We start from the raw sequence: 22409 nt of genomic DNA, 5'->3' as shown, positions 1-22409 counted from the left end.
TGACAAACCATTCCAAAATTACTACTCACAAATCTGTTTTTTTTATCTGACATGTATGAAACTCATTACCTATTGTTTGTTTGGTAGAGAAGGTTTTGGCTGAAAAACTGATCCTGCTTTCCAAATGTCTATGAATGCCTTTTCCTGTGTTTTAAAAGAATACCCGTTTCAATTACGTACATCTCAATGGCTTCCATTTCCTCAAAAGCTCCCCCACCATAAATGAAAATTCCTTCTGCCTGTTGTAAAGAAAAAACTTGGCAGAGCTTGGGTGTAAACTAGATCAGACCTCTATTAAGAGTTCATTCACACAGCAGTCAACAAGAAACTGTGCCAACCATTTGCTGTTATGCACACAGAATTACTGAAAACGTATCTGTTTAAACTGCATGAGAGTTTTAAAGGGCACTCTTTTGACAAGATGGCCTCAGACCTGTTACAATCCCTTCTTTCACATAAATGAGAGCAAAAGAAGGGCAAACACAAATGTAAGTTTGCCACCGGATTTAACAAAAAAATTAACAATAACTTAAAACTATAACTTAACTGTAAAAAGAGAACCATGGCTTTGTGTGATTTTTTTAAATATTATCATCGGGGAGGTCACCGAATGTTAAATGATGATAAGGTGGTCTTTCTGTATTTCTGAAATTATGCAGAAAGTTGAAAGGTGTCCCTCTTGGACACAATCTTTGGATATGGAATCAAACTCCAAAAAGCAAGCATGTACAAATTGAGAACTAAAATGAATTACACATTATAAATGTTTACATTACAATACTTCAATTATTTCCCTAATGGGTGCTTCTTATGCTGGTCACTGTAGAATGCAGTCTTATTTTCTTACACCACATGCACACTTCACATTTCCTTAATTTCCCTGTATCTGTCCATTTCTTAATTGCATCTAGGCTTACAATTTAAGATGAATCAAGAGTATTGGGAGTCATACACTTCATCAAAGAGCTCAACATTACCATTTACTCCATTTACATATATTAGCAAATACATTAAGAAGAAAAGCAGTCCAAACACTTTTCCTTGTAAGAATCCACAATTTACATCAATCTGGCTCTTAGGATTTCTCAATACCAATGAAATAGATGTATACCTTTGTTATCAATAATCTATTCAATATTAATATTTATACATTACAGACATTTCACTAAGGGGCATTTTAATTTCATGCGTCAATGTGATCCTTTTTTTAGAAATAAAAAGGGCACTACACTGCAAAACATCTGTAAGTTCCCCATTTTTTAGTGACTAATAACAGTGGCTGAGTGCATATGACTTCATTTACTTCTCATGAATGAAGACATGTCTTATGACAAAAAATGTAACAAGTATATGCATTTCAGTAAGGGACACCAATGTTATTTTTTTCGTACAGCTAAAAAGGAAAAATCTTTCATTTTGAATGCTTCTGTTCTATCAGAAGTTGTTCAAATATTCCCAGTGGACACTGTAAAACAACATGTAGGGTATGTCTAAATTGGCTTAAGTCTAATAAAAGACACAAAAAAGTAATTTAATTTATTGCTACCAGTCTTGATAAGCAACTGTTTCCATACCTGAATTAAAAATGTAACAGAGGAAAGGGGAGACATAAAGAAATAGAACCAGCCTGTCAGAGCCGTGAAAAACAGTAAAAGGCTTGTGCATTTTAAACAAGTTTAAGTACTATGGTGTTTGTTTTAGATATTTATCAACTTACATTAGCAGTCTAGAAATAAAACAATTGAATCACAACAACTATTACACATGGAAGGCCATCTTCCATTGTTTATTGTTAGGTGTAAAACCAGCATATTTAACTAAGCCAAAAAGTGCTCTTGAAATAAGGAGATGAGGGTCATGTTGGGGGGGACCTCTTTAATGAAAACCAGGGATTTTCCACTATATTTTATTATTAGAAGTTTCTGTTCATTATTATACTTCTCTTTTTTAAATCTAAGTATGTCACAATTGCTATCACAGAGAACAAAAAGAAATGAAACACTTCTCAAACTTCTCCTTTTAGAAATGGTGAAAAGGGCTTTTATGTGAATGGATGGCTGAAGAAATGAAATTTGCCAGAAAGTAGTGTTATAAAAGGCATGCAGAGGTGTCAGTGTTTATGCAATAACCTCGGGATGGGGGGATGGGAAATGTAGGTTGCCTCACTGAGTTGCCTAGCAACCAGTTTTGCCTTAAAGACAAGATTCTCATCCAGATATTTGCAATGACTTCCGTAACAGCAATAATGATTTTCAACTCATTAGGCATCTTGTAAAAACTGCAACACTGTACGCATGCTTGTTTGTGCTTTCTACTATGTAAAATAAGACTCATTTTGCTGTTCTCCAGATCTTTAAATCATGCAAGAACAATTAAAAATATTCTATAATTGACATATTCCTCAATTGTATTATGCATCAATATATCTACAGTATGTTATTATTTACAACCTTAAATGATAAACCCAATACACTTAAAAATATGCATCAACTTCAATATGCAGGATAATCTGAAGTGGACTTTACTGCTACTTTTTATTTTGATATGCAAACCTAACGTTGTGTGCATCAAGTTCATTTTGTAAGAAATGTGAAGCCAAATTCACAGTAGCTTTTCAATATATGATGAATAATATTTGGTATAGAATATAGTAGACACAGTTCTCCATATACCTGCAGTATCTCTTTTCTCCAAAAGATGGTGCTCAACACTATTTGCATAAAAATAAAGACCTTAACACCTGAACTACAAATGCATTGTTTACTTAAAAGCATCTAAAAAACCTCTCAGGATGATCCTATTGTTCTGCAAAAAAACACCATGAGTAGGAAAAGACTGCACTCAACTAGACAGTCTTAAACAGAGACAGAAACCCTTTCACACCAAAATTCAGTTCTAACTGTTGCTTGGGTATGTGAAGCCTAAACACACATAATGTTCACATGCATGCAAGTAATGCTAATTTAACATTAAAATCGTACAATAAATAGCACTCTCATATAGTAACATTTTGAAAGCAAGTAGTTCTCTTTGGGGGGTGCGGGGGTGGTACTCCTTTAATGCTTCAACAGCTTGTGCTCCCTCTCCTCTGCAGTCTTTCTGAATGATTAAAACACATCAGGAAGATGAGAACGAAACTGTTCTGTGTAAGTGCAGAGAATCAGCATTTCAGGGTGTAGGAGTACCAGCATAACCAATTCCACTGTACAGTATTAGTTTTACATAGTACTCTCCACTTCAAGACATATGTAACCAAAACGAATCTTGTGAACAAAACCTACTCCAGTCACAATCTATAACACAAAAGGATACTCCAATAGATTTCAGTCAGAAATTAAAGAGAGGTTAGGCATCAGCATTGCTCATGCTGGCAGTTAAACTGCTGGCCCCAGCTTGTATAAGCTGATGTCTAGGAACAATATAAAAAAATCTTATTTTTGTGATCTCTGAGAATCACAAGGAACATGAGAAGCCTCGGGCCACAAATGACTTTTTAATTTTTTTAGTAGAATTTCTGATGTCATTGACATACTGTGGAGGGGTAACAGGGTCCAACACCCAGGTTCATTCCATATGTTGACAATAAAACAGATTTGCCTATAAAAGTAACCCCAGGAGGAATTCTTTTCTAATCACTTCTGAAAATCAGTTAAAATAAAAACTCTGCTTTAGCCACTATTGTCTTTAGTCGCGTTATGGCCAATACTGCATTTCAGTTAAATAGTGCGTAAAAGCAAAAAATGTTACATCTACTTGCATTGGAAACAATTCAGAAATTAGCATGTCATTAGTACAGATGCGAAAGCCAAGATGTTACTGCCTGATATTAATGCACACAATATAAAGACATAAAAAACAAACAATTAGGAGCCCAAAACACATCCTGAGGACCACCAGGCTCTGTAGCATGCAGATGAGTTTTAATTTTTTTTAAACAGAGACATACTGAAGACCCACAGACAAGAAGCATGCAGGTCCAAGGCCTTAGATGTTGGCTAAATGCTTACAGACCTACATGTTACATAACCCACTTCAAAGGCTGCAAAAAGACCTTTTGTCTTTCAGCATGGCAGTTTCATTAAGAACGAAACTCAGAAGTTCTCCAACGAATATTTTCTCTGAAATTGTTCATAAAGTTGGCCTGCCACAGCCTTATTAATCACATTAGAAGAAAATAAAAAATAGAATAATTTCCCAAAACATTCAGAAACATTGAGACTGCTTTATTTGCTTTAGAGCAGTTTCGCTTCAGCAGTGTTTAGGTCTAAGAGAAGAATAACTCTTAATAGGGGATTTACTTTGCTTGTGAAAATGGGTCTAATGTTTGTTGTATACTCTTAAGAAGTGAGGGAGTGCAAGGGTCAAAACTACAAATATTTTTATTAAAAATGTTATAAATTACACTGGGAGTGCCCATTTTAAACATTAGTTAGCAACTGTACAGAGGGATAAAGAGGCAACAAGGAGAAGTCAAGACAGTAGGAAACAGCTGTGCACAAATCGGTTTATTTACCGCACACCTTGCTGTTTAATTAAATTTGGATCTAACAATATGCCCATTGTTTTGAATATAATGCATTTCACACCTCTCTTTCCTGCATGGTGCTAAAAAAAATATGAACCACATTTTTTCAAATGTAGAAAATCTTGATTCAGGAGAGTATTTCTCTATATTATGACCCAAAGGCTTTTTAGTAAACAGTCTGAACAAAGCAATGCTGAGCTGCCCACTTTTGTACAAATCAGATCCAACATAAAATTGGCACACATCATAATACGTCTCTGTGATTGTAACTAATAGAAACAAAATGACCTCGGTAAGAATATTTATTGTAATTGGTTTTTAATGTTATCATGTTGAAGTAAACTAGATTTCTACCAAAAATGCATTTTTTTCAACAAGGGCACACAATCTTCTCTGATAATTAGTAATGGTTTCACAGAATTGAAATCTATATCTTCTGTGGATCACTTAATAGTGTATGTGGCAGCAAGCAAGTCAAAATTACTGAATGTTTATTGCCAAAAATTCAGTTGGGACTATAATGCCAACTGAGTACATTTGAAAGAATTCTTAAATGTGCTTCTTAATTGTTTTTTTCTCTTAAGTCTTAAGATACTGAAATATATACAGTATATACACACTGTAAGGTAGCGTAGAGAGACAATCAAATCTTTACTGAATACATGACTCACCAGAAGAGTAAAAAAAGAGAAAGACAAAACAGAGCAGCACTTAAATAAGGCCTAGAGTCAAATACACAGCTGGAGCTGCATTAATATAGCAGCGTGCTCAGCAAACAGCCTACACATGAGACTAAGAGGAAGACGGTGCTTTTCTTTCATACGAAAAGAATCAAAATCTGGAAACATACTACTTCCCTCCCAGTAACTGCAGATGCTCCTAATTACTCCTGCCGTCTAAATACGAATGAGTTCAGAAGATTGAGGACCAAAGTGACCACTCAGGGATCATTGTACACCAGATGAGAATCTTTCTTTATCCCAGCTGCTAATCAAAACAGCAGTTGGCAGTCATGGCAGGTCAGCCACAAAGCACTTTGTAGGCCAGCTCTCATCTCTTAGCTGCTTAGTGCAGCTGATGGACTGATATATTACCACTGTGCAACAGGCAGGGCGGTAAACCAGATACGTGCCACAAGAAACAGTAATTCTTGTTTCTGGAACAGAGATCCCACTTGTTGATCTTTCTCATTTCTATGCTGTTATATGAAGCATTAGGGTTTCTAACCTTAAAATTAAATTACAAAACCATTACCAGGCTAAGGGCACTTCCACACTTTCAGTGTAGATTTTCTCCAGTGTAGTCTTTTCAAGTTGAAGTATAAATGAAGCACCACGTACAATGTTCAATTTATCCTTCACAAAGAAACATGTCTTTCTGTTTCAGTGTTTGATTCGTTTCACTGTTTTAGTTTTGGATTTTTCTTTAGTATTTATTGCCTTTCAGGGCATTTTTAAATAAACACATAAGCAGGATACTGCTTTGTTTCTGACATGGTTCCTGTCATTATTTTGTAAGGATGTCTGTGTATTCACAACATAAACAAAGGATGAGCAACATATAGCCCGGGAAACATGTAATTAACCGTTACCTACAGGTTTTTCCTCTGTTTTTTTTTTTCTTTTTCTTTTAGGAACAGATGGTATATCTCTACCCCCACCAATCCTGGGTCCCAGGATTCTGATGTAAAAACAGCCATTTGAGATCCTCAAATTGTCCTTCCTGTAGCCATCTGGCTAATCGGAATATCCTTTACAAAGTGAAAATCAATACACAATATTCACTATATAGGAGGAATACAACTTCTTGAATGTCTTTATACTTAATCATTCCCCGGACATTGAACTAACTTAAACTGTTTTTAATTTCAATGGCGAAAAAACTCATTCAGAAATAAAAATGGCTGTCCATCTTGTTATGTGACAATCACATTTGATCCTCAAGTCAAAAGAACCCATATTGCCTAGTGAAGTGAGCATTACATGCAGCTTCAATGGTTCCTGAAAGTCATATTAGCTTTGTTTACTAAGAAGGGTTCTGCAATTTTCCACTCAGAATAACAGATGGAGCAACATTTTTGCAAATACTCATGCATGCTCTAAGTGAAAAACAAATTTAATGAAGCCCAATTACAGTATTTTGCTAGGCCTGTTAAACACAGAGTGCATTTTCTGTCATAAGACTAACATCACCTGAAAATAAGTTATAAAAATTCCTTGCATTTGTACTGACTTTAGTGATTTATTAAAAACAATAAATTATTATTCTGCATCTGATAATTCTTCCAAACTTAAAACATTTTCTTACAAAATGAATGCTTGAATAATCTATTAAAATACTTGTTTTGCATTAAAATACAAAAGTGATAAAGACCATGTGTAATTAAAACCTAATACAATATAATAAGTTTAGATATCCAAAGAGCATTAGGTTTAATATCAAAAGAGTAATGGGAAAGAAGTTTTCAATGTTAAAACATTTAAAATTGTATCGATTATTAAAACAGTTATGGGTTGTACTCTATGGACTGTACAATAAAACATGAAAAGGTAAGGCAAGGAGAAAATAAAATCTATATTGTATATAAAAAAGAAAAGAAAGCCACTGTAGAGGAATAACAGTATTCCACTTTTCTGCTTCATGCAATACTCTCAGGAAGGTTGTGAATGAAGAATGTTATTGACTAAAATCACAAAGTACCGATTTTGGAACAGTTATTCAGCTGCTGCACTAAATCCACGGAAAATGTTATAACACTGAAAAGAGAGGGAAATGACTAACGAAACCAGTACGCATATGGACTCTGAAAGGATTAGGACTAAATGGGCAGCCATGCTGGTGACACGCTGCTAAATATGCGTGATAGAAGGCTTTATGTGCAGTTGTAAATGAGAAGTTTTCACAGATCAATACTAGCAGTCTTGTCATACATTATTTCCTTTTGAGAAGGTTGATAAATATTCATATAGTTCAACTGTTTATGCAATATTCTATCTGTCTGGACATAGTAGACATTTTTGGATCTGCTTTCATCTAAAACAGAAAATGGTAAGTAATGCATTTGCAGCAGCTGAAAGCACTTTTGAAGGACCAGGCTGTCTTCCATGAACTATCAGATTGGCAGCTTTGCATTTTTAATACAGAACTGTATAGAGGCAAGCATGCTTTTCTTTGCAGCTTTGGCCTGTACAGTACTGGAGAGTTTTGTGAGCATAACCAATCCTGTTAAAATCCCATCATGAATTCTGAATTCCCATACTGATCCCATAAATCTGTTATTCATGAGAACACAATAAACAAACCAATATGTGCTTTACATGTCTACATACTGTATAAAAGGTACAAATTCAGAATGATTAAAAGTCATTTGAGTTTATTTGTCTAACTTCTCTTATTTTCTAATGATCTAATATCTAATTATTGCCATGCCAAAATAATGCCAGTGACTAGTGTGCTTCAATTTATAAAGTATTACCACTGAACTGTGTTTGTGTGTTGTTGTGAAGTACTTACTAGTCTCTTCTGCTGAAGCTGTTCCCTGAGAACTCTGTCCTCTGGTAAAACATCACACAACAGGAAGTAATCCTCTTGTCTTTCTGCAATTTCACAAGACAAAGGGAAATTTATCTTCCTGCACACAGTAAAGTCATGAGAACAAAGCTCTGCAACGTTTGAAGTTTATCTACGGTGCCAAAAAAAAGTTAGTGGACTCGAAAGATAAATATGCAAATATCATAGTTTTACCATGATAGTCTTCTTGAACCAAAACCAGTCATTATGTAAATATCCAATAGAGTTTATAGTAACCAATTCCATGTCACTTAAAACAAAATGACGCATGAACAATGAGTAATTAGGGTACAGGGGATATAAGAAAGTAAGCAAACCCCTAGTATTGCTTGTTCAAATAAGGGGATAATTAAAACCAGATGTTTAAATAATTAAGTAGATCTAGGGGGATCAGCTTTGAATGCCCCACCCTATATGAAGATCAGAAACGTGAGTTTGGTCTTCACCACACAGGTATGTGGAAACAAGCCACGCCATGATCTCTCATGTAAAATCTCTCATGTAAAAAGCAATTGAGGGTCATCAGTCAGGAAATGGCTTACACAATTACAAAACAATTTCTGAGGATTTCATGCTTTACCAATCCATTGTCAAGCAAGCAAAATCTTTCCAAGAACAAACTGCAAAATCAACAAGGAAGTTCCAAAGAACCCCAGAGTAACATCCAAGGAATTACAGGCCACTCCTGCCTTGGCTAATGTGACTGTGGAAGGATATCAAGAAGAAAACCAATGCTTTCCAAATATAACATTACTGCCCAATGTTTCATTTGTTACTGTCCATTTTTAGTTTTTGAGAATGTAAGCCTGCCAAAAGAATATTTTGGAACATAAGTCCCACAGAATCAATCAACATTATCACTTTATTAACCCTTTACAATTTCTTGCATTAGGAATTTGTCTTTTCGCATACCCCAGCTTGCTCTCCATGATACACACAGACACATAGACAGGGAGAGAGCATGGGGTCAGAGCGCAGGGTCAGCCATTGTACAGCGCCCCTGGAGCAGTTGGGGTTAAGGGCCTTGCTCAGGGGCCCAACGGAGTAGGATTCCTCTGCCGGCTGTGGGATTTGAACCGGCAACCTTCCAGCCACAGGCGCAGATCCTTAGCCACAGAGCCACAATTAATTGATACACAGTATACCTGAGTTCCCAAAATTGAATGTTTGTCTATTACTATTACTATATTATTTGGCTGATGTTTATACTGATGCTTATATCCAAAAGCTTATATCCAAAGTGACTTTACATTTGCACCCATTTAAAAAGCTGGGTACTTCACTAGAACTATTCAGGTCAAGGATACAACAGCAGTGTCTCACCTGGGATTTGATCCAACAGCCTTCCAATTAGAAGTCCAGAACACCTGACCACTGTGCTAAACGTCTGCACATACATTTGTTCTATTCCTGGCAATATTTATCTTCGGTATTAATAAGTATTTAATTATACTGATACTTTTACCTCTGGCCTCAGCTATCAGACAAAGCATTCTTTGACATTCTCCAGAATTTAACTTATCATTATCAAACCTGGTGGGACATCTCTGTAGGCCCCAAAAATCACAAGTGGTGCTGCACATACAATCAACTCATATGTAGTCTATTTCTAAATCTTGAGTGTACCTTCACAGCCATATGATTCGTCTTTAAATTCGTCTGTAAGTTCCTGAAATCAACATGCTTTTCACATAACAAACCAAAATTTGATTTTACTATAGTTGGATTCTTGTCTTTCCCCTTGTGCTCAATTATGAAAAAAAGTGTTGCGAGTTAAACTAGGGAAGATTACTGACCAAAAACAGAGGTTACTAAACAGCAATGAGAACTACTGAGAGGAAGTGAGATCATTTCTTTCCCTCGGGAAGGAAACATTATTAGTAAGCAAACTAACAAAAAATGTGAAAAAAGGAGGAGAAAAATGTTAATTAACAGAAACCTGACTGTAATTAAATAATCTAAATAGAAATGATAAATTGTTTTAAAAAATAAATTGTACATATTCTATGTGATACTAGAGACACTGCAGTTACTAATTATGACTTTTATCCTTCAATGATGGTTCTGAGGACTCAAGGTGCTAACAAGTACAAATACACATGACCTTGACCAACAAAATGTATTAAGATGACAACTTAATTTTAAACTCAATTTGAAAAAAACATATCTGAGAATGTTTTTCTATACCACTATTAACAGTGAAACACCCAAACATTTTACAGTAAACTTGTAAATGTACATGTTTATTATCATCCTTCTTAAACTCAACACTCATGAAAGTCCAGATTAGCACTTTTTTGCTGACAACTGTGGTAGTTTTTACACCCCTGACAGTCATTATACAGCAGGTGTGGTGGGAGGGCCTGAGTTTCTAATGGGTGTGTTTCAGGGCAAGCTGTTTTTATGACAGACGCACTTAAACCACACAAAAAAAACATCACTGTGGTCACAGTATATTCATACTTAAATGACTAAGCATTCAGATTTTGAACTAGAGATGAAAGCGAGAAACGTTTTAACACAGTAATGACAACAACATATAAAACACAATTCTGAACCATGTGCCATTGAATGTAGGCATAAAAATCGACATGATAAGTGGGCACTGTACACAAGAATTAGCCATGTCTTATTACATTCCATTTGCAGTTTTGAATACCTTCCAGGGAATAATCATTTTAAAACATGTTTTGGAACTGACAAATGGGTGTTTATTTCCCAGTCCATTGTAGATGAGATTTCTCCTAGTTGTGTAACTCTAGCAGCTATTCCTTACTTTTTCCTTCAGCTTATGTATGGCCCTTACATCCACATGGAAACAGAAGCTAAACTGTATAAATTGGTAGAGTAACTCAGAAAATAACACACTGCTGTGAATTGAGAGCATCCAACCCTGTATCAATAAATAAAAGATTAAAGCAGCAGCATCATAATCTGAAAAGTTGTACATTGAGCTTTGCTCTGTTGATACATCCACTGAAACCTCTGGAAAGTTGGATACAAATGTTGGCCAGTCTTGCCTGTAGTTATTGTGCATATTTTAATACTTAATGTCTGTATATTCATGTATGAAGAAAAAGCCATGCAATTTCTGTCACTATTGCATGGGTTTGATGTAAATCTGGGTCCCCAAACTCAGCCAAGAAGGGCCATACCCTAACGTTTTTAAAGGACTCACGAGCATCTTAAGAGCTGGAAAAAACTGTTAAACTGCCAATATATCGTTCAGTTGGACCATTGAGAGCTGAGCTGCAGTTGGAACCTGCATACAAAGGAGCCTGCCAGGACAGAAGCTGGGCACCCCTGTTGTGTATATATATTGTGTTCACTTTGACTGAAAACATTTCAACAGACTACCAACTGTTCACCTACAGGTATGGCATTAAAGCTTGATCAAGAAAAAACATCCTCCTCAGATTTGGTATAGAATCATCAATACTTTCAATTAATTTTTCAAATTCAAAACACTTTTTCATGTTATAAGGATGTTTATAAGTTTATCTAGTTGACTTGGTTTAATCATTCATTATTCTTCAACAAATAAAGACAGGACATATTCACATGGAAGGACAGACATCAGAAGTGCACACTTTTACATGGAAGCATTGAATCACAATTGAAGGTTCCCTGGAAAAGGGATCATTAAGAATGCTCAGGCTTTGAGGTGCGGATTAAAGATCCCTTTTCTTTACAGTCTTATCACATGTTTGAAAAAAACATATCTATTGTTCTTTAAAAGTGTAAGCAGAGGCATACATTCTATTCATAACTGCTGCTTCATAAATAAGGGACCTATGAGATTAAAGAAAGAATCAGTAATGGATGTCAACATGACTTGTAAAACAGCACTGAAAAACCCTAGATTTTATAACTAACACAAACATAATAACAGACTTAGCACTGCAATGATAATAGAAGGTATTATTTCAGAAATGAACAAATAAATCCTCATTCCTCATGGATTTCCTGGATCTCTGGTTTGCAATACAATCTTCCCGACTTTGTTTTCTGTTTATTGTTAATCTGGGCTTACCAACGGGGCCGTCTGAATTTGTCCGGATCACACTGCAGAATTCAGTGATTGGGTGTTCGGCAAATCGTTTTTTCCAGTACAGGATATATCTGAATTACAAATAGAACAAATTTAAGTGTTAATGTTTTGGTTAGATGCAAGAAAAAAATAACCTTCAGTCACAAAAATAAAAGGAAAATGAAATGAAGCAAGCTAACACCACTGCTTGTATTTCTGATTATTGAAAAACTGAGCTAACCCCTGCCCTTTCACTGGACGGTGTCAGCTGTGATATATAGAAACACATTTGTGTCATCAGCACTTTACTTTAGCTATAGAATCTCTGAAAGAAGTGGGAAAAAAATACAACAGGCTTACAAATTATTTTTTAAATTTTTCTCTTTGATTGGCATACAGTGTGCCCAATTAGAAAAGAGTAACTATGTTCAGAGAAGTCAAACATTTAATATGAAAGGACCCTAAAATAGATACAAACACCTTTGCCAGGTGCTCACAGTGCAGTGTGAAAGAGGAAACAGTTACTGTATCTCCTCAAGGCTTCAAAGATTTTAGTGACTATAGGATTTTACAGAAACATTTTGGTGTAATTACAGTCATAAATAAGACAATATAATCAATACAATAAATACTCATTAGCCTAAATTAAATATTCCTTAAACAAATCTAATTGTTTTATTTGTTGCACAAATTGAATGGTGAACATTTTTCTCCACACCTAATTATTTGAAAATCAGGATGACAGAGTAGTACAATCCTAGTAACATACCTCCAGTGTTCTGTTTTTACTGTTTGTTTTTTACCTTATTACATTACGTTAAACTTAACTTTAACCAATTCAGCTTCCCCACTTAAAACCACTACAAATCTAACACTTCCAAAACAAGAAACACTACTTTTTATTTAACAATGCATCTGCTGTGTTTTGCCTTCTCAATCATACATGCAAAGCTTACAGGTGATGCACATCACTGAGCCTGTTTAACTCATATTGGAGACCTGCAGTTTCCTAATTGTTATACATGTATATATGTATGGGGCTGAACAACTGTAGAATGAGACATAAAACGTATTCTTAATAAATTAAAGTTTAGAATAATCAAATCATTTTTTTATCTTAATTATCTGAAGTATAGTAGTCACACGATGTCACCCTACACCCAGAGGGCAATTAATACGTTTTGCTGAATTGGGATTTAGCGAAGAGACAGTTATTGCTAAGTGCTTAATACAGAGAGGTGTGTTGTGGAAAAATAAATTCTGTAAAGCTGGAACACGGCATGTATGCCATCCCTTCTGGCTAAAATCTAAAGAGGGGATCCATTACTGTCTTAAGAGAATCCCAGATATCTTAAGAGAAAAAATCCCAGCTGATTCATGAACTGGTGGTTGTGTGCTGAAGACAGATTTATCACATTCATCACACCGCTTTAGTGTTCAGTTTCCAAACAGCCCCATGCATAGGAAAAGTTGCTGCATGCAAGTTAGAAATGTATTCCTGGGTCTTCCACCCATGACTGTTAAACACTGTATAGCTACCTTCACCTAGCATGTAGGCAGAAGAATAAAACAAGTTCCTCCAAACACATACTACTAAATACTAGGTGTTCAGTGAAGAGATATAGCTTGTCAAGCAAAATCTCTACACGAATTACTGGTCAATTATGGACTGTTAAACATTTTGATGTTCAAAGGCTTCAAAACCAGGGATGAATAACGAGACTTTGTTTTGAATAGTAGAAATTAATTAATTATGTGACTTGTGTCATTTTTAAGTACTGTCATTTTTAAATATTGTCTTTAAATCATTATGGTAACTAAGCTCTCTACCTTGCATTTATGTGTGCTGTAAATAGTGTTACAAAATACCCAACATACTATGTTGTACTCTAAAATAATAAAAATAAAGCATCATATAATTGGTAATACTCTTTGCATTCAGACACCAGAAATGGAAGTACCCATGTAGATATTTCAGTGCTTTCAAGGACACTACAATGAGCATTTGTCAAACCCCATCAGTACACCTCTGGCACAACTGAAGGGCATCTTCCCTAAATCAGGAAGCAATGAATAGCGATCCTTCTGACTGGCAATATGGAGATGTTCTGGAGCAAAGAATTATTAAACAACATCTGAATGTCTTCTGAAATGCATTACCAAATTACTTTATGCTGGATTTGCACTGGATTTCCATTTTAAAAATGAAATTTTGGTCTGGTTATTGAAAACAGAAACTAAGAGAGGAGACAGTACTTACCCAGATAAGACTGATTAAACATTACTGATGTTTGTCTTTTATATTTTACAACAATTTAAATAGAATTAAGCTACTTTAATCATAAAGCCTCTTTAATTGAAGTGCAAAGAGTATTATCAATTATATGATGCTTTATTTTTATTACTTTAGAGTACAACATAGTATGTTGGGTATTTTGTAAGACTATTTACAGCACACACAAATGGCAAGTAAAGAGCTTGATAATAAATTAAAAGTTTGATTCATCTGAAGTACTTGAATATAACTATAATTTAATATAGCAATATATAAAATATACAGTAAGATATACTTTCACTTAAAATAGCAACCATATATACAACCATATAAACACTACAGCTATACAACACAATAAGTTACCGAAGACTAATAAGAAGAAAATGACTGCAGTCCCTGCTTAGGAAATTTTAGTTGGATTATTCAGAGATAAGAAAAGTCTTAACACAGCCTGAGAAACCTTTGGTCTATCCCACTGCTTAATAACGAGGTTTTAGCCCAAAAGCAAAGACAATTGACCATCTGGCAGCTCTAAACAGACAGATGAAAAATGTGACGGCCTCATTGCTAGGGATGCAAAGAAGAACAGAGGTGAGTGATTGGTCTCGTAAAAGATGGTTTATTTATCAAAAATCGGCTCAAATAGTAAAACCTTAAACGTGCATACAAAACCTAGACAGAGAATTCAATAACCAACATGCAGTATATTTACAGTGTTGAAGGGAACAGTGTGATGAGTCTTTTAGACCTCACTGCAGGGTAAGTGAACATTTACCTCTGAAAGTCAGCAATAAGTTTGACATCAGAAATCACCAGCTTATGTTCAAGGACCATATGTTTCAGAAGTGCTTCCTTTTCAGCAGGAGAACAAGACTCTGTACACAGGAGGCAGGGTACTGGCATGCTGTTGTCTGGAGGTGCAGTACAGCCTGGCCTTTCTGGCAAAGACAGTGGTTCCAAAATTGAGTCCCGTCCCTCTGGAAAAAAGGGAATGAGAAGAACACAGCAGTGATGTAACTAGACCAAAAAAAAAACCAAAAACAAATAACGAGTAACCTATCATTTACAAATACATGGACATATGAAAAAATGCAATACAGTATCAATAAAATGCAGTTTTTGGTGCTACATTTTGCTTTTTAAGTAGATGCACAGCAGACACTCATTAATACATTTTTAGTTTTAAAATTTGTTAGGCACAACCAAAAGTAAAAAATTTAAATGGAAATTTGCTTTGTTTTAAAACATTCGTTTTTGTCTTTAAACTAAATGGGCTTTCAATGTAGCAAATGTTCAACTAGTCAAGTACTAGTTTCACTGTTACAAGTCAGTACAAAATTAAAGATGCTCTGGTGTGGAGATGACAATGAATTTAACCTTAACCTAATTCATGGTTAAATAATGTGGGATAACACATTATACCAGTGATAATATGTACCGACATTAATTACACAAGCTTAAAATCCTTACAAGTAGAAAGGTTGATTTTTATGTTTTTCCAACAACATTAAGCAGGTATAGCCTGGATTCTAATACCATGTCTATAAATCAAAATTTTGTACTTGTATAAATATTAACACATTCCAAAACAAAGATGGCACTTCTTCATTTAGGCATTATTCATGCTTCAGAAACTGTGTCTGGAATCAGTCTGCAAGCAGCTCCTGTGAGATGCACTGCTCTGTGGGATGGCAGAGACTTGGCTCTCTTCCTTTGGACTCATCTGCTGCTGACCTGGTTACATCCACCCTCCTAATCTTTAAGGCTCTCACCTTTTCCAGAGGCAGAAACTAATAAAGCTTTTATTTACCTTTTCTTTTCCCATATGTTTTTGCAATAAAGCACTTTCAAAACACAGCTGTTCCTATTTATTTAGTCTTTACACATTAGGACTTCGTATTTTATGCTCCCCTGTCTTTTGCACATTGTGAACCTCACAGAACACTCAGCAGAGCAGAAACAAAAGTGTGACTTGGGCTCAAGGCTAATAATAATTTGGGATCCCAGAATGCTGCACACACAGGAGAGGACCCTCTGCACCCACTTTGCACCTGCGGCCCCCCCTCCACAGATAAGGTAAGCGAAGTATCATCACAAAGTAGAAAGGACCTTTGCTTCATGTTTCATATGAGAAAGGGGGGTCAAAACAGCCAAGGGTCCCTCCATTTAAAAGTAGGGAGAGTATGCCCCTCCTTTTTTTATCAGATTAAATCTGTGCAGAATAAAATGCATGAAAATGTACAAAGAAATTAAGACCTGTCTAGTCTGTGCCATTGTCTCTCCCCTGCCTGCCTTGTCCCATTTTCCAGCACAATTCCTAGCCAGTGATCTATCTACAAGCAACACAAGTGTAAGCAAGAGCTACTGAGCAATGGGGGCAAATGTTCAATACAGCAAAACTGGGGTTTCATGCCCTGATTACACAATTACACAATTCCACATCTTCAAATTATGCGGTCTAAGAAAGAATTCAGTGACACTGCAGCTGAAAAAATGAAATCTGGCAGTACTAAAACCAAAGCAATTATATGCAGTTTTAATCATTATTTGAGAAGCTCCCCATAAGCCAACATTCACATTTGATTTAAGCAGTTTTGGTGGCAATTAGGGCAAAAGGAGAGAATAGAGAGTGGAAACTCACATGAGAACAACTGTTTGGAAAGACTCTTACTTGGCGTGATGTGAGAAATGAACTATACCTCAGTTTGTGCCACAGAAAGGGTAGGGTCTGTTAGACCAAATGTTCCTCTGCCAGGTGTGCTGGTGCTTGCTGTGGTGAAGTGTCCCAGTCCAAATGGGGTGAGATGTGTGAGAGGGAAAGAAGGGGGGCTCCACAGTTAGGAGTGTCTTCCCAGAATGCTCTCTAACAGCCCTGGCAGAACTTGACAAGCTGAATAGCAGCTGGAGCAAATGTGGCGAGGGATGCCATACCCAGGGGTGTGTTGCAGGGATTGAACAGACAGATGGAAAGGGTCATTTATGTGGCAAGGCCTGATCATGGGATAAGGGAGAAAGAACAGTAAGGGGGAGAGAGAAAGCCAGGAGTTTGCGTTCCTAAAAAGCTGGTGGCCACGGCTGGGTAAGGGACCTGGGGGCATCTGTGAGCCCAGGTGGAAGACAGACCAGCGGATGAGTAGAGTCTTCCTGGTTAACATCACGGACCAAGAGAACACTCAGATCATAAAAACAGCCACAGAAAGGCAGACCGGATTAAGAACTCCGCCTGGAGAGGAGCTGAAGAGACAAAGAGACCCATGGGAGACAGACGGGTCTCTTGTGAAGAAAGAAGACAGACCTGTAGGTGAAAGCTAACATCAGAACATTAAAAGCACAAAGGAAATTGAAGTAAGAAAGTAATTGTGGGGCAGATAATCTCAGCCCCCAACAAGAAGTGGGCTGAACATGGGAGTGATCCCTTTTTTCTGAAAAGAGAGAAAAAAGCTATTTTATATTCATATCATTCAGGCTTGCTAGTTTTCTTTCCTCTATGAGAAGGAATATACAATACAATATACAGTTTAGGCCAATTAGGCTAAGAAACCATTACCAAAAAAGATGGGCTATTTGTTACATAAAACAGAATAAAAGATGCAGTCCTGAGAGGTTTCCATTTAATGAGACAGAAATAAAACTGAAACAAATTACATGTATGTTGAAAAATAACATCTATTGTAAAATGTGCACTTTTTTGCACACCAATAATATCAGAGCCCTAACGTTGATAATTCAAGATGCTCCGACTGTCAACCAGAAACTATATTTGACACCTGCTTGTTAACACTGCACATTAGTGTTAAGAAGGGAACTAAGTACTCCAGAAAAATGAGCTTCAGTGTACAGTATGGCAGAATAAATGGATTCGGTGCTGTGTCATTGCCAACTCAAGCAGCCACAGGAAATGCAACTGACAGACCCTGAGAAGGACACTGCTCGAATTAAATGGAAAAATAGAAAATACACAAGAAATGAGAAGGAATGTATACAGTACAGGTCAACTAGCCTAATACAATGTACAAAAACATTATTTTGTATACTGTATACTGTAAACTATGAAAAATTAAGCAATTAAGTTACTGGGATGCTTGTTTGAAATGGAATTCAATGTTCAATGCCAAAATATTAAAAATCTCTCAATATTATTTTTATTTATGGAAATCTTGTTTTTGAGCTGCCCATTTGTCCTAAAAGCACAGTGTCCACCATCACCATATTGCACTATGTGGTTAGAAATCCTGGTTCAGAGGGAAAAGTGCTACTTACAGAGCCATATACACTACAGCAGCATCAGGTCATACATTCCAGTAGTGACAGACCAGCTATGGTTCGGCTCCGAGATCTGACAGGATCACACTACTAGGTGGTAATGCTGATTATCCCATAGGTAATACTACAAGAACAGGGGTAGTCTGCTGGCCATTACCTGAGGATCCTATCCTGGCATCCTGAAGGACACCTAGCCTTGGTGATGCCCAACCATTTTGAGCAGCATTGTATGGAGTTGTGGTCACTACTGCCTGATGACATGGTCCAGACGTCCACTGGCCATCTAAGGATAACTTGACTCAACCCGTCTTGCTTTGTGTAACGTGTTCAAATTTAAGTTTTAAATTTGAGAGAGAGATGCTACCTGATTGGGGACATGCTCATACCACTGGTGTAAACCCATTTTTTACTGTATATACACCTTTGCTTACTACTGGAAGCATCAGTCCGTTTTATATGAAATCTTCATCAAGTTTTGTCCATGCTAAAAATGTTTAAAATTTGGATTTGATGAACATTGTGTTTTTCTTCTTTTAGTTATGATATTAATTTCTATTTGTTCCTTTGACATTCACAGGCACTTCTAAAGTCGTACCTCTGTAATATTTACTCCTTCCTATTTTCCTTCTTTATTTTTACACCCTCTTGTTATAATGTTATCATCACTTTTCTTATTACTATTATCAGTTACTATCCCTTATCATAATTAAAATAATGTTTTATCATATTATTGTCATGATTTCCCATAATATGTAATTTGTCTACTGTTCCAATTTATTTTAATATCTTTTCCTTCTATTCTTTTTCTTTTGTTGCTTTGATATAGCCACAACACACTGAAAGGATAAAACGTATCCAACACAGACCAAATATTTTTGGTCTCATGGGATCCCAAGCTGTTTCTACCTTATCTTTCAGCCAAGCAGTCCAAGATTTTGCAGGGTGTAACTTACCATCGCTATGGTTAAAACCAGACATTCTTTAGAACATAGTGCAATGTTAGGGCCTGACTGGAAGAAACCAGAATTAAACCAGAAAACCAGGTCACTTTGGGTAAATGACATTTAATTCATGGTAGTACATTGTTCTATGGACTAACAAACACTATATTCTAGCATTTGCTGTGTTACATTTAATCTTAACCCTAATTATATTAATATAATTTGTACTCAATAAAGCTCATGCTTTGTTTTAGAACACACAGAAAAAGGTAAAGACCTCCTTACACTCAACTGAATTGATGTATTTTGTTCCATGACTATGTAAGGCGGTTACCATTAAGTAGTTAAATTAATTGCTTATGATGCACACGAATCTTGGAGAGCAAAGGTCGGCCATGCACAACTCAGGAAGAAAAACCCCAGTATTCTTGAGGTGGTGTACAAGTTATAATGCAACCTTTTAGCAATGGAGATCCCTCTAGGCCTTCCAAAACAGACTCATACAAAAACAGTGAAAGATCCACAACCTCTTAAAATGTTTACAAGTCACTGAGATCAGTAAAAGAAGCAAACCTTAAAAAAAATAAACTTAAGTACTCACAAAATTATCGATTAATTTAATTAAGATAAACTGGAGGTGGGGAACATTGAATAAGCTGATTTACTTGTTAAAATTGCTAACACAAGATAAGGATAACCAAACTTTGTGCTCCGCCACTATGTTGATGCTGCAAGTAGTCTGGACATTTGGAGTCACAAATCTGTGGTAATTTAATGGTGTAGAATACCTGGATACAAGTGGAAATGATCTGGTGTTGAATCTGCCTAATGCATGTTTTAGACCAGGAATGGACAGATTCCTGGAGAGCTGGTGCGTCTGCAGGTTTTCTAGGTTTCTTCAAAGTACCAGTTCCTCAGAGTTTGGAGAAGTTTATTGCAGACATATTTGGTTCCTTCTAGCTGACACACAAAGTGCAAACAATATACTGTATGAGGACACGTTACCTAGCCATGTTGTTGAAGGAAACACCATGGCTTCTCTCACATGAACTGCTGGATACGATGAATTACTTACAACCAAACAAACTAGATGGGCCCAATGGCCTCCTTTAGCTTGCACCCATTCTGACATTCATTTAAGTGCATTCTGCCAAAACCACTTGCCAGCAGATCTTAAATGATAAGGTACAGAGAAGGCCTAGCGCAGAGAGATGTCTAACAATTGGGGAAATTGTTTTAGAATTTTACAAATTGTAGCCATCAGACATACAAAAGCCTAATAATATACGTAATATACAAAATTCACACTCACATATGAACCAATAGCAAACTTTGTTTGTTAACAGCTGTTCTCATCCCCAGAACATTTGTAGAGATAGTTCAGGTGGGTAGCTGCGTCAGCATGCAGCTCACACCTGAAGAAGGCTTCACAGCCGAAACGTTGTGTTTTCTCTCTTCTCTTTTCAGCATGGAATAAACCTATTACCTGTTCATTTGTAGAGATTACCTACAGTATAATAAGAATTCATTTCATTTACGTAGTGTTTGTCATTCCAAAATATTCAAAAAGTGTTGGTAACCATCATCTGCCAGTAATCACACTACATAGATAACTTTAATTAAGCAGAATCTTTAGAAAAGCCACACCATACAAGCTCACAGAAAAATTTAGCCAGGACCACATGCTTAACACCACTACTCTTTCAAAAAGTGCTATGGGATCTTTAAAGACCAGGCATTCAGAACCTCAAATCCAAAGAAAGCACTTCCTACAGCATGTCCCGTTCAACATAGTGGGGCATGTGTTTTGGAAATTCTGGTCCGCAAGAAAAATGGCCTCCCTACTGGTCCATGAACATTACTTACAGAAGCAACCTATTCTGCCTTGGAGGTTACCCCTCCCAGTACTAACAAGATCCAGACTTGCTCAGCTTATGTAATCTGATAAGATCTGGCTAAAAGTTGGTAACATTACTGTCTTTAAACAAGCAAAATAAGTCATTTATCAAACGGAGCATTTGACATGGTAGTTTTAGATTTTCAGAAGCTTTAAGTAAAATTCCTGCTGACATTTAATTCTTTTAGAACAGACATTCAGGGGCATACACATACAGCATTTGGATTGAGATCTGGTCAATACAGAGAGCACAATGAGAGGAGAAGGTCGGGCCCAAAACCTATTCCACTTCTAAGATCTGACATGATGAGAGAAGAAGTTTATAACACTGCCATCTAAACGAATGATTGGAATGGACCTTTAGAATGAATAAGTCAAGCATCTGGGCCTGCCTAATCAAGTCTTGAGAAAAAAGCTTTCATTCTGGTTCACAAAACAATGGTGAACACTAGCTGGTGCAGAAAAAAAAATCAGAAAATGTGCATAAAAGACTTCCTCTATGTCTTGTGTCCTGATTCTTTTAGATACAGGATCTTCCATATCTGTATCTTGAATACACAGTTCTTGCACACTCATCCTTTACCAGCTGCTGTTCCAGTTTTTTTCAGGAAACACAACTACTGCTATTTAGGGAAAACAATGCAGTTTAACAACTGTGAATGACACAATACAATAGCCACCTGTTCTTATCCCACTACCAGAAGGGCAATCAATAATTAGTTCAGATGTTCCTAGAATGTAAGATGCTACAGTTAATTAAGCTAACAATTAAACCTCAAAGTGGCAAAGTGGCAATGCACATTATCAGTGATTCATCAAATCTCCAGCTCAGTTTTTAACATCCTTCGTTCAAAAACCTTTGTGCAAAGGAGTGCACCCTGCTCTCACTAAATTGACGTTCCTGTATT

At 36.3% G+C, this 22409-nt stretch overlaps 1 protein-coding gene across 1 annotated transcript in view; it reads right to left on the bottom strand.

Moving 5' to 3' along the window:
- Window positions 1-22409, bottom strand: part of znf277 (zinc finger protein 277) — a 47268-nt gene that overhangs the window by 12470 nt on the left and 12389 nt on the right. The window contains exons 2-4 of the mRNA XM_088923462.1: window positions 15176-15377; window positions 12129-12217; window positions 8039-8121 (exon numbers count right to left, since the gene is read on the bottom strand). Coding sequence (XP_088779588.1) covers window positions 8039-8121; window positions 12129-12217; window positions 15176-15377 — 374 coding nt within the window. The remainder of the gene's footprint in view (window positions 1-8038; window positions 8122-12128; window positions 12218-15175; window positions 15378-22409) is intronic.

Source organism: Atractosteus spatula, chromosome 8 (genome assembly GCF_055471065.1).
Source record: "Atractosteus spatula isolate fAtrSpa1 chromosome 8, fAtrSpa1.hap1, whole genome shotgun sequence".
Classification (NCBI taxonomy): domain Eukaryota; kingdom Metazoa; phylum Chordata; class Actinopteri; order Semionotiformes; family Lepisosteidae; genus Atractosteus; species Atractosteus spatula.
The sequence above is the reverse complement of the archived record's forward strand: the minus strand, read 5'-3'. Positions and strand labels throughout refer to the sequence as shown.